Genomic DNA, 11,217 nt, shown 5'->3' with positions numbered 1-11,217 from the left:
AAAAAAAAAAAAAAAAAAAAAAAAAAAAAAAAAAAAAAAAAAAAAAAAAGCCACAAAAGTATAGTTAATCATTTGATAACAACTCTCTTAATCCCATTTCAAAAGTGCCATAAAGTTCACCATAATTAAATTATTATAAAATAAATAAATTTATTTCTTTTTAACTTTCATTAAATTAACAGACTTGATTACCATAATAATAATATAATATTAATTATCGTACTTCAAAATTACATAAAATTTAATACATGTCACGTTAACTTGTGCCTAAATTAAAAGAATAACCGTAAAAATATTATTTACTTTTTGACTAATTACAGTAAAATTTCACAGTTTTAATACCGGTTTATTAGAGAGAGATTTTCTCCCATCTCACACTAAATTTAGTTTTAAAATTTTTAATATTTAATTAATTTTTAAACATATTCAAATTTTTTTAAAATAAGAACTTAATTTTGTGAATTTGATAGCTAGTAACCCATAAATTTATTAAATATTTATATATTAAATTATTAAAAATTAAATAATTATAAAATTTGAAGTTAAAATAATTGATATTTAAGAAATTGGAATCCAAAGAGGAGAAAATGATTATTGTAATTTAATTGGTGATTATAAATTAAAAATGCAAGAAGTCAAAGCGGTGGAGTTGAATTTAACTAATTTCTTTTTAATAAATAAATAAATAAATTTTATTATTATTATTTTTTTAAACCGACGCGTCTCTCGGCGGAACCCACGGCAGAATGCGGCGACGGACTGCCGTTTCTTATATTTTTCATTAAATAAATACACCATTATTATTGTATATATGGATTGGATGAAGTTGATTTTTTTTCGGATCATATTGTTTTTTTAATAATTATTTTAAAAAAATTATATTTATCTGTCATATATGTTACATAAATAACAAAAATATCATGATTGATGAAAGTCTCACATTGTCTAATTTAGAGGATGATCATAGATTTATAATATAGGAGCAAAGTCACGAAAGATTACGAGACAATATCATATAACAAATATTATTATAAAAAAATACTGATTTTTTTTTTAATATCATTAAAAAAACAAAAGAGGAATAATTATATGATTTTTTAAAAATGCATATTTATAAGAATTGAATAATAGGAAGAAAAATATTAAAAAAATGAGTGATAGCGACGTTGAAAGTACGTGGCCATGTGCTTGGATACGCCTATTATAAGAAATAAATCCAATTTTTATTTTATTTTTATTTTTTTTCGAAGTCAATTGTAATGTAATGTAATGGCCTGTCGGGTTACATCCAATTAATAAATTAATTCTGTTATTATGTAATTTTATTTTTTATATTTTTAATAAATCTTAAAAATAGTTTTTATGGTTAATTAAAAATAAATTTGAAGGATTGTTTATTTATATTTTTTTGTTATTAATAAAAAGTAGCTAAATATAGTATGGCATAATGACAGACAGATACAATAATTTTGACGATAGATTAAATAAAATAAAATAAAACAAAAAAAAATTAATTATAGCACCGTCATACAGCCGTCAAACAGCTAGCAAAGCAGGCGTCTCCGAGGAAAGAATCAAGTTGACGGCGATTTAACACCGTCAATTGACGCCCCATCACCAGCTCTTCCGTATCTTAAAGCCGCGTAAAGCGGGTCCGGCTTGATCGTTTGTCCCTGCACAGCAACCATACCCTTTCAATCCTTAAAAACTAATATATAAAAAAAATTAAAATTTTTGAATTATATATTTCATTTCCATAATAATGTATGATATAATATATAATAACTTTTATATGAGGATAAAGTTTATTGGAAGGAAATACGGTTGAAAATGGAGAATATCATATCATAGCAAAGGGTTCAGAGAAGAGGTCAAGACTCGATTAAGAAGAGATTATTACTTTTCGAGGACTTCATGGGCTTCGAGAGAGGCTATATAGTATACTTTATGATATACTTTATTCGAGGGGAAAATTGTTGTGAGGGAGTCGAAAATGATCATGAATTTATAAACAAGAAATATATGTTTATTAGTACGAGCCTTTTGTTGAGTAGGGTTTGGTAATTTCCAACAAAAACACCCCAAATTCGGTTAAATCATGGTTTCTTCTTCGTTTAAGTGCAGATTAAGGAGTTTTATCAATAACCCATTTTAGAAAATAAGGGGAAAACAGAAAAGAAAACAGAAATGAATTGAATTGGTGGAGATTTTGAAGGGAAATGGCGTGAAAAAGCGCAGTTTCTGTAGTAGAGAGGTGAGGTAGAGGCAGTGTTTGTTCATGGCGTGAGTAAGAGTTTGATGAAGGCTTCCATTTCATCCCCCCTTTCTTATTTTGTGGGGTCTCTAGTTTTTGTATATTGATGACAGCCTCGATAACAGGCTGGAAAGTTTTGTGTGGTGGCTGCACTAAAAAAACTCTGCTCCAGAGCCCTTTCATGCCGGGATTAGTGGGATCTCTTCTTCTTCTCCTTCCCTTCTCCGGCCTCTTTTCTCTCTGATTCTTCACTTCCACAATACCCTTTTCAGGATTATCTGTTCTTCATCAGGTAACACTCTCATTTCTTGTTTGTCTCTTTGTTCTTTGAGTGCTCTAAACCTGATTCTGGTCTACTATGGAGTTTCATGTTCTTATCTGTGAAATTTGTGAAATGGGTATTGTTAGATAGATCCATATGGAGGTGGGTTTTGGAGGGTTTTGTTAGATTTGTTCTTGAAGTGACGCTGTTGGGGTTTTAGTGAATTTAGGATCTGTGGGTATTGAAAATGGTGAAAATGAAGCTTGTTTCAATGTTTCTGGTTCTGTCTGGCGTATTGTTCATGTGTATTGGATCTTGCGCCGCTTTCACTCCCATTGATAATTATTTGATATCATGTGGTTCTACACAAAACATCACGTTCCAAGGAAGAACTTATGTTCCTGATTCTGGACATTCGTTGTTCGCCATTGATGGTGGAAGCTCTGTTGTTGTTAGTTCTAAAGGCACAAGTGAGGCATCTCCAATCTATCAATCTGCTCGGGTTTTCACCGGCATTGCTTCGTATAAATTCGATATCAAGAAAGAAGGTCGGCATTGGGTTCGGTTGTACTTTTATCCTATTCCGAAGTCGGAGCGGAATCTGGCGTCTGCGTCGATTACTGTTGTTACTGAGAAGTTTGTGTTGTTGAATAACTTCACTTTCAAGAACTATAATGGTTCTTTTATGTTCAAGGAGTATGCAATCAATGTCACTTCGGATTCCTTGACGCTTACTTTCATCCCGTTTAATGGTTCGGTATCGTTTGTTAATGCGATCGAGGTTGTTTCGATGCCTGATGAGCTGATACCTGACCAAGCATTGGCTTTGAATCCATCTTCTCCGTTTAGCGGCATCTCTGAACTTGCTTTCGAAACTGTTTATCGACTAAATATGGGAGGTCCTTTACTCACTTCGCAAAATGATACACTTGGAAGGACTTGGGAGAATGATATGAAATACCTCCATGTCAATAGTTCTGCAGTGAATGTCTCGGCCAACCCGGGGAGTATAAAATATCATGCCGGTGTTACACCAGAAACTGCACCGAACTTGGTTTATGCTACTGCCGATGCCATGGGAGACCCGAATGTACCGAATGTGAACTTTAACTTGACTTGGGTTTTCTCTGTTGAGCCAAATTTTCAATACTTTGTTCGAGTACACTTTTGTGATATCATGAGCAAGGCTCTTAATAGTCTGGTTTTCAATCTATACATCAATTCTGATAATGCTCTGGGAAGCTTTGATCTATCGTCGTTAACGGGTGACTTGGGCGTGCCTTATTACAAAGACTTTATTTCAAACTCAGCAGATTCGGCTACTTTGACTGTTAGTGTCGGTCCAGATACGATGGCAGACATCACCAATGCAACCATGAATGGCTTGGAGATCATGAAAATAAACAATCGAGCCGGGAGCTTGGATGGAACTTTGTCCGTTGAAAGCCTTTTGCCGAATGCACCCTCGAAGAAGAACAATATAGCAATAATTGTTGGTTCTGTCTCGGGAGCTGTAGTAGCCATTGCTTTGCTCGTCTTGTGTTACTGCTGTTTCGTACGTCGCAAGTCGAAGCCTACTCAACCAGCACATCCATGGCTTCCTTTGCCCTTATATGGGAACTCTCAAACCATGACAAAAGTGTCAACCACTTCTCAAAAGAGTGGAACTGCAAGCTTCCTTTCATTGACTTCCTCCAGTCTTGGCAGATTCTTCTCGTTTCAGGAAATTCTCGATGCTACGAACAAATTCGACGAAAATCTACTCCTTGGAGTTGGCGGTTTTGGTAGAGTTTACAAGGGAACACTTGAAGATGGTGTAAAGGTTGCTGTTAAAAGAGGTAACCCCAGATCAGAACAAGGTCTTGCTGAATTTCGAACCGAAATCGAAATGTTATCAAAGCTCAGACATCGTCACCTAGTGTCTCTTATTGGCTACTGCGACGAACGATCAGAAATGGTTCTTGTCTACGAATACATGGCAAATGGACCGCTCAGGAGTCACTTGTATGGAACCGATCTACCACCGTTGTCGTGGAAGCAACGACTTGATATTTGCATCGGTGCTGCGAGAGGGCTTCATTATCTTCACACTGGTGCAGCACAAAGCATTATACACCGAGATGTCAAAACCACGAACATTCTCTTGGACGAGAATTTCGTCGCCAAAGTTGCAGATTTTGGTCTCTCAAAAACCGGACCATCTCTGGATCAGACTCATGTTAGTACTGCTGTTAAGGGTAGTTTTGGTTACCTCGACCCCGAATACTTCAGACGACAGCAGCTGACCGAGAAGTCCGACGTATATTCATTCGGGGTCGTGCTAATGGAAGTTCTCTGTACAAGGCCAGCTCTAAACCCTGTTCTGCCTAGAGAACAAGTCAATATAGCAGAATGGGCAATGATTTGGCAGAAGAAAGGCATGCTAGATAACATCATGGACCAAAATCTGGTAGGGAAAGTTAATCCAGCATCACTTAAGAAGTTCGGTGAAACAGCGGAGAAGTGTTTAGCCGAGTATGGTGTCGACAGGCCGTCCATGGGCGACGTCCTGTGGAACCTGGAATACGCTCTTCAGCTCGAGGAAACATCGTCTGCTCTAATGGAACCCGAAGACAACAGCACGAACCACATCCCTACCATCCAACTGACTCCACTTGAGCCATTTGATAATAGTGTAAGCATGATTGATGGAGGGAACTCGGGCACCGACGACGACGCAGAAGATGTTGCAACAAGTGCAGTGTTTTCGCAGCTCGTAAATCCTTGTGGGAGATGAGAAAACGAAACAACGTTGTTCGGGTAGTAAGATTTAGCCTGGATGACCTGCAAAGGCATTGGTGGGTCTAATATATTTACAGTGGATGGATGAAGAAGTATATGGTTATGTGAGTTCTTTGTCTTAGATCAAAGTCCATTGGCTCAATTCATTCAGATTGTGACAACCATCCGTGGATCATTTCAAGATTAATTGGTACAGTAAACAGTCTACTCTTTGTTTTCACATTCAGGCTGCTAGACATTAGCTGCCGCAGGTTGTTTTTTTTTTTTTTTTTTTTTTTACATTTACTCGGACAATGGATTGTATTAGTTGTATAATGTTTTTCTTGATGATAAAAAGGGTATAGTGAATAAAGCACTAGTTTTTGACTGAAATGCTAGCTGGTGCGGCGTCTGTTAGAGAGAGGTTTTCACACTGTTATAAAGAATGTTTCGTTCTCCCCTCCAACCGATGTGAGATCTCACAATCTACTTTCCTTCCTAGCCTCGTGTCCACCCCTTTTGGGGCTCAACCTCCTTACTGACACATCACCTATGTCTGACTCTGATACCATTTGTAACACCTAAGTCCACTGCTAAGAGATATTGTTCTCTTTAGGTTTTCTCTTTCGAGTTTTCCCTCGTGATTGTTAAAACGCGCTAGAGAGAGATTTCTACACCGTTGTAAGGAATGTTTCGTTCCCTCTCCAACTGATGGGTATCTCAGTTTATTTGTCTCGAAATCGGCAAGCACACTTTTTTGATAAAGCTAATGCTCAGTATGACTTGGTTCTAGTTATTATGATTTATTTTCCGCAAACTATTCCATTTCCACTTGTGTTTTCTCGAAATGTCTAAATTGCATTATCTTTGGGTCTACTTTGTTTTGAAACTCTGGTAGGGGAAAACAAACAAATACTATGTCATCGTTACGCTTGTTCTCAAGGTGTGTTGTTTATGATCGCATGATGTCCCGATCATGTTTGTTTAGGACGTGTTGTCCGTGGCTGCATACCCCTTCGTGTTGACGTGAATGTACGACCCGTCATCAAAATCTAAAATACTCTATTTTGAGTATTATGCCTTGGAACTTGATATGTAACGAGCAGTTTTGTAAATGATGTTGTAAATGACATCATCGATATCTTTAGGTTGAAATGAACTATAACGACACTTTTAATTTATGTATAATTAAAATTGAGTTGTAAAGGATTTTTTAAAATATATATAAACAATTAAAAAAGTTTAGAGTTTGGAATAATTAAAAGTTTAATTGGCTTAATAAATAAACAAATAAACTATTAGAGAAGAAATAGAAAAGAAAAAAGAAAAGAGAAAATAAAGTATATAAAAGGTCAATTTTCAAAATACGAAAATTTTTCCTTTTGCTTCAACTCGTTTCTACCCAAAACCCTAATTTCTCCTTTCTTCTCCGCTAATCCTTGGCCTTAAACCCATGCAGGCGAGTTGCCCTAATTGTGTTCGTCGATTCCATTTCTGATTTAGGTCTGCAATTTGGCGAATTTCCACTCCCACATTGGCTTGGCTTTATTGAGATACGTTTTCTTGCTTCTGTTCTTTTTTAATTTCTTTGTTTACGTCTGGGGCTGTGATTTTCTTTCGTCCATCTCAAAGCTTCACGTCGATTACGAGCAGTATTTTGAGAAATTCTACCAGCGGAAGTGGGATTTACGTTTTCTTGGGGGGTTGCGTTGAATGCTTAAATACTCGAGAAAGGCGGTAATGTTATTTTTCAAATTCTGAGGTCTCTCATGGAGTTTCTCGATAATTGTGTGCTGATTGATTAGAATTTGACTAAATATGTAAGGAGTAGTGATCGAAACGAGGGTTCTTTTCTTGGTGCGATTCTGGAGGTTAAATGTTTAGACGGATTGAATTTTTTTAGCAACGTATTGTTGAATGATGGATAGCACCCCTGGTTTAGTTTTGAAGCGTTCCTTGCGTAAGAAAGCTACTTCGCGAAATTATGACGAGGATTTAATGGACGAGGTTATAGAGCAGCATTTAGGGGGTGTTTCGAAGAAGAAGAGCAAAACGGCAGAGGATCTGGAGAAGGAGACTGAAGTTGAGGCTATGATAGCATTATCGGTTGGATTCCCAATTGATGCGCTTCATGAGGAGGAAATCAAAGCTAGGGTGGTCACGAAATTGGGTGGCAAAGAGCAGAACGATTACATTGTTGTTAGAAATCATATCATCGCGAGATGGCGGGGTAACGTACGAATGTGGCTGTCGAAAGGGCAGATTAAAGAGAGTGTGAGCAGTGAGTATGAACATTTAATTAGTAAGGCGTATGATTTCCTTCTGTACAATGGATATATAAACTTTGGGGTGACACCAACCTTTACATCTCAAGTGGCAGAGGAGGCATGTGAAGGATCTGTGATTGTTATTGGTGCAGGTCTTGCCGGGTTGGCTGCAGCTCGGCAGTTATTATCGTTTGGTTTTAAGGTTGTTGTTTTGGAAGGTCGGAATCGACCTGGTGGACGAGTTTATACACAAAAGATGGGTCTGGAGGGCAAATTTGCTGCTGTGGATCTTGGTGGTAGTGTCATTACTGGTATCCATGCTAATCCTCTTGGAGTTCTAGCTAGACAACTTTCCATTCCACTTCATAAGGTTAGAGATAATTGTCCATTGTATAAACCTGATGGAACACTGATTGAAAAAGATACTGATGCTAAGATTGAGTATATTTTTAATAAATTGCTTGACAAAGTGACTGAACTGAGAAAGATTATGGGAGGATTGGCTAATAACATTTCTCTTGGAACCGTTCTGGAAAAACTCAGGCAATTGTATGCTGTTGCTCAGAGCAAGGATGAACGACAACTTCTCGATTGGCATCTAGCGAACTTGGAATACGCAAATGCAGGATGTCTTTCGAATTTGTCTGCTGTGCATTGGGATCAAGATGATCCTTATGAAATGGGCGGCGACCATTGCTTTCTAGCAGGAGGTAATTGGAGATTGATAAAAGCATTATGTGAAGGAGTTCCGATATTTTACGGGCAGGTTGTTGACACCGTTAAATATGGAAGTGACGGAGTAGAAGTAGTAGCTGGCGATCAAGTGTTTCAAGCTGATATGGTTCTGTGCACGGTTCCGCTTGGGATTCTGAAGCGAAAGCTTATCAGATTTGAACCGGAGTTACCTAAAAGGAAGGTGGCGGCGATTGAGAGACTGGGTTTTGGATTATTGAATAAAGTTGCAATGGTGTTTCCTCATGTTTTCTGGGGGGAAGACCTTGATACATTTGGATGTCTTAGAGAGCATTGCCATCAGCGGGGGGAGTTCTTTTTGTTTTATGGGTATCATACTGTTTCTGGAGGTGCAGTTCTTATAGCTCTTGTTGCTGGAGAAGCTGCTGAAGCGTTTGAATGCACAGATCCAACTGTGTTGCTCCACAGGGTTCTTGGAATTCTCAGAGGTATGGTCTCTCCGGTTTTGGTTGTGAATTACCGTATGAATATTTCAGTAACACTTCTCGTTTAACCTTGTTACATCTCTACGTAAAGGCATATTTAGCTCGAAAGGGGTTGACGTGCCGAATCCAATACAGACAATATGCACGAGATGGGGCAACGATCCATTTTCCTATGGCTCGTACTCTCACATTCGAGTTGGGTCCACTGGCAGCGATTATGATATTCTTGCAGAGAGAGTGTGGAACAGATTATTTTTCGCCGGTGAGGCCACAACTAAGCAATATCCAGCCACCATGCATGGTGCCTTCTTGAGCGGGCTACGAGAAGCTTCATGTATTTACCATGCAACTCGGGGACGATCAAACCATTCAAGGAAGTACATGCCAAGAAATCTGAGACATGATATTCTGGTGGATCTTTTCAGGAATCCCGACATTGAAGTTGGAAATCTGTCCTTTATTTTCGGTTCATCGTTAGATGGCGAAAAATCAATGGGGATCATGAAAATCACATTCAGGGACAAGGGAGAAAGTTCTAGCATTGAAGAACTGGCAGAGGATTGTGAAGATCCCTCACAACAACAGCTGCTGCAGCTTTACACAATTGTATCCCGTGAACAGGCACGCGAGCTGCTACTCGCGATCGAAGAGGATGAAAGTAGACTTCCTTATCTAGTGAAAGAGTTTGGCTTAAAGCTGATGGGACCGAGTGCCTTGGCTAATATTGGTAACTCGTTGATTTCTCGTATTGTCGGTGCTCGAAGAGGCCGGGGTAGGAATCGGCTGTCTGCTGGACCCCAACCCCAACCGCAAATGCAACCACAACTGCCACCCCAATCCCAACCACAGCCGCAACTGCCACCCCAATCCCAAACTGAAGCACGACTGCAGCTGCAGCCCCAGCACGAACCACGACTGCAACCGCAGCCCCAGCCCCGGCCCCAGGCAGAACCACAATTGCAAGCCCAGCCCCAGCTCCAACCCCAACCCAAACAGCAACTCCAGCCTCAATCACAACTGCAGTTGCAACCCCAACAACCCGAACTACAGATACGATCACAGCCACAAATCTAATATATACTCTTCTTCTGCTGCTGATTTAAGGAACCAACCTTGTTTTGGAAATGGAAGTACCCAGAACATGTGGGTACATTGCATGAAAGGGGTGCCACAAATGGGCATGCCTGTCCATTCCCAGATGACGAGTTGAACTATATAGCCCAAGGGATGATGAATTGTTTATTTCATTGTTTCACGATTTGGAAAACTGCCATTTTTTTAGCCTCGCAAGGATTGTTGGAAGCCTGAAGCAAACTGACAGTAATAACATGATCAGATGATCATGTGTAAACCTTTCGAGTAAATCATTGACTGTAAGACATCGATTTGATGTCGAGTAGGAAACTGTAGTACTTAGAATTCTTCCCTGTAGTTCTTGTAGTTCAATACAACTTTATGGTTTTACTACACATTTTGTATCTGTAATATACACTTAACATTTTTTCCTGGAAAATTATAACCTACAGAACTCTTCTTGCGTTGCTTTGGTATCTTCTAGTAATCAGTTTATACTTTGGGGCTAAAGATGTTAAAAAAACAAGTCTAAGAACATCTCCTGATTCCGAAGTGGCGTGGGAGACATCTGTATCAATAACTGGATGTGGAACCCCGGTACTTTGACTGTAACAGTCAAAACCCATCGTTAGTCGGTATTGTGCTCTTTAGGTTTTTCTTTAAAAATGTGTCTATTTGCGTCTATTTGGGAGAGGCTTCCACACCCTTATAGAATATTTTGATCCCCTCTCCAACTGACTGATGTTAGATCTCACAATCCACCCCTTTTGGGGTCCAGCGTCCTCGCTAACACATCGCCCAGTGTTCACTCCCCTTTGAGGCTCAACGTCCTTGCTAGCACACCGTCTGGTGTCTGGCTTTGATACCATTTATAACAGTCAAAGCCTACCGTTAATAGATATTATCCTCTTTAGGCTTGCCCTCAAGGTCTTTAAAACGAGTGTGCGCAGCGAGAAGTTTCCACACCCTTATAAAGAATGTTTCGTTCCCCTCTCCAATTGATGTGAGATCTCACATCGACGATCACAAATAGCCACGAAAACTCTTTCAACTCTCCCGCTCCTCTTTGTCATCATGCGTCATTTTGAAACACAGGTATAAACCAGCATCATACCTAATCCAACTCTTATGCGGTAGATAAAGGCACTAACTTGGGCATAGATACAAACACCTCTGAACTTTACAAACTTATGTTATAAAATTTCGTTTTTGACCTATCGTTCTCTTTAAGATAAAGAAATATTTAAATGCATATTATTATCTCAAAAGTTGATGGTTCGATCTCTCACTTTATAATTATAATAATTCAAATAAACTATCGAATTATATAAATAAATAAATAAATAAATAGAGGAATCTGACATCTAGAATGAAATTTAGTATTCTTCAAAAAAAAAAAAAAAAAAAAAAAAAAAAAAAAAA

The 11,217-nt window shown here is 38.4% G+C and overlaps 2 protein-coding genes across 3 annotated transcripts; both read left to right on the top strand.

The window, feature by feature from the left end:
* The first annotated feature begins 2,149 nt into the window (after positions 1-2,149).
* LOC111476829 (receptor-like protein kinase THESEUS 1) lies at positions 2,150-5,669 on the top strand. 2 transcript variants are annotated; one of them, XM_023120649.1, is made up of 2 exons: positions 2,150-5,353; positions 5,419-5,669. In XM_023120649.1, exon 1 carries the CDS (start codon positions 2,764-2,766, stop codon positions 5,290-5,292), a length of 2,529 nt encoding a protein of 842 aa, XP_022976417.1. In that variant the 5' UTR covers positions 2,150-2,763; the 3' UTR covers positions 5,293-5,353; positions 5,419-5,669. The 2 variants fall into 2 exon arrangements, with proteins under 2 accessions (XP_022976417.1, XP_022976416.1); XM_023120648.1 differs by having other exon boundaries at positions 2,150-5,470; positions 5,526-5,665.
* A 998-nt stretch (positions 5,670-6,667) lies between these two features.
* Positions 6,668-10,206, top strand: LOC111476830 (lysine-specific histone demethylase 1 homolog 2). The gene is made up of 2 exons (XM_023120650.1): positions 6,668-8,724; positions 8,813-10,206. Exons 1-2 carry the CDS (start codon positions 7,194-7,196, stop codon positions 9,793-9,795), a joined length of 2,514 nt encoding a protein of 837 aa, XP_022976418.1. The 5' UTR covers positions 6,668-7,193; the 3' UTR covers positions 9,796-10,206.
* The last annotated feature ends 1,011 nt before the right edge of the window (positions 10,207-11,217 follow it).

This window comes from Cucurbita maxima, unplaced genomic scaffold (assembly GCF_002738345.1).
Source record: "Cucurbita maxima cultivar Rimu unplaced genomic scaffold, Cmax_1.0 Cma_Scf00003, whole genome shotgun sequence".
In the NCBI taxonomy this organism is placed as follows: domain Eukaryota; kingdom Viridiplantae; phylum Streptophyta; class Magnoliopsida; order Cucurbitales; family Cucurbitaceae; genus Cucurbita; species Cucurbita maxima.
The sequence above is the reverse complement of the archived record's forward strand: the minus strand, read 5'-3'. Positions and strand labels throughout refer to the sequence as shown.

What these genes read in the sequence shown, in the direction of transcription:
- LOC111476829 (XM_023120649.1), top strand. Translation starts at nt 2,764, where the DNA reads ATGGTGAAAATGAAGCTTGTTTCAATGTTTCTGGTTCTGTCTGGCGTA.
- LOC111476830 (XM_023120650.1), top strand. Translation starts at nt 7,194, where the DNA reads ATGATGGATAGCACCCCTGGTTTAGTTTTGAAGCGTTCCTTGCGTAAG. An exon ending in GGTTCTTGGAATTCTCAGAG is followed by an intron (nt 8,725 to 8,812) that starts GTATGGTCTCTC and finishes CTCTACGTAAAG; the next exon opens with GCATATTTAGCTCGAAAGGG.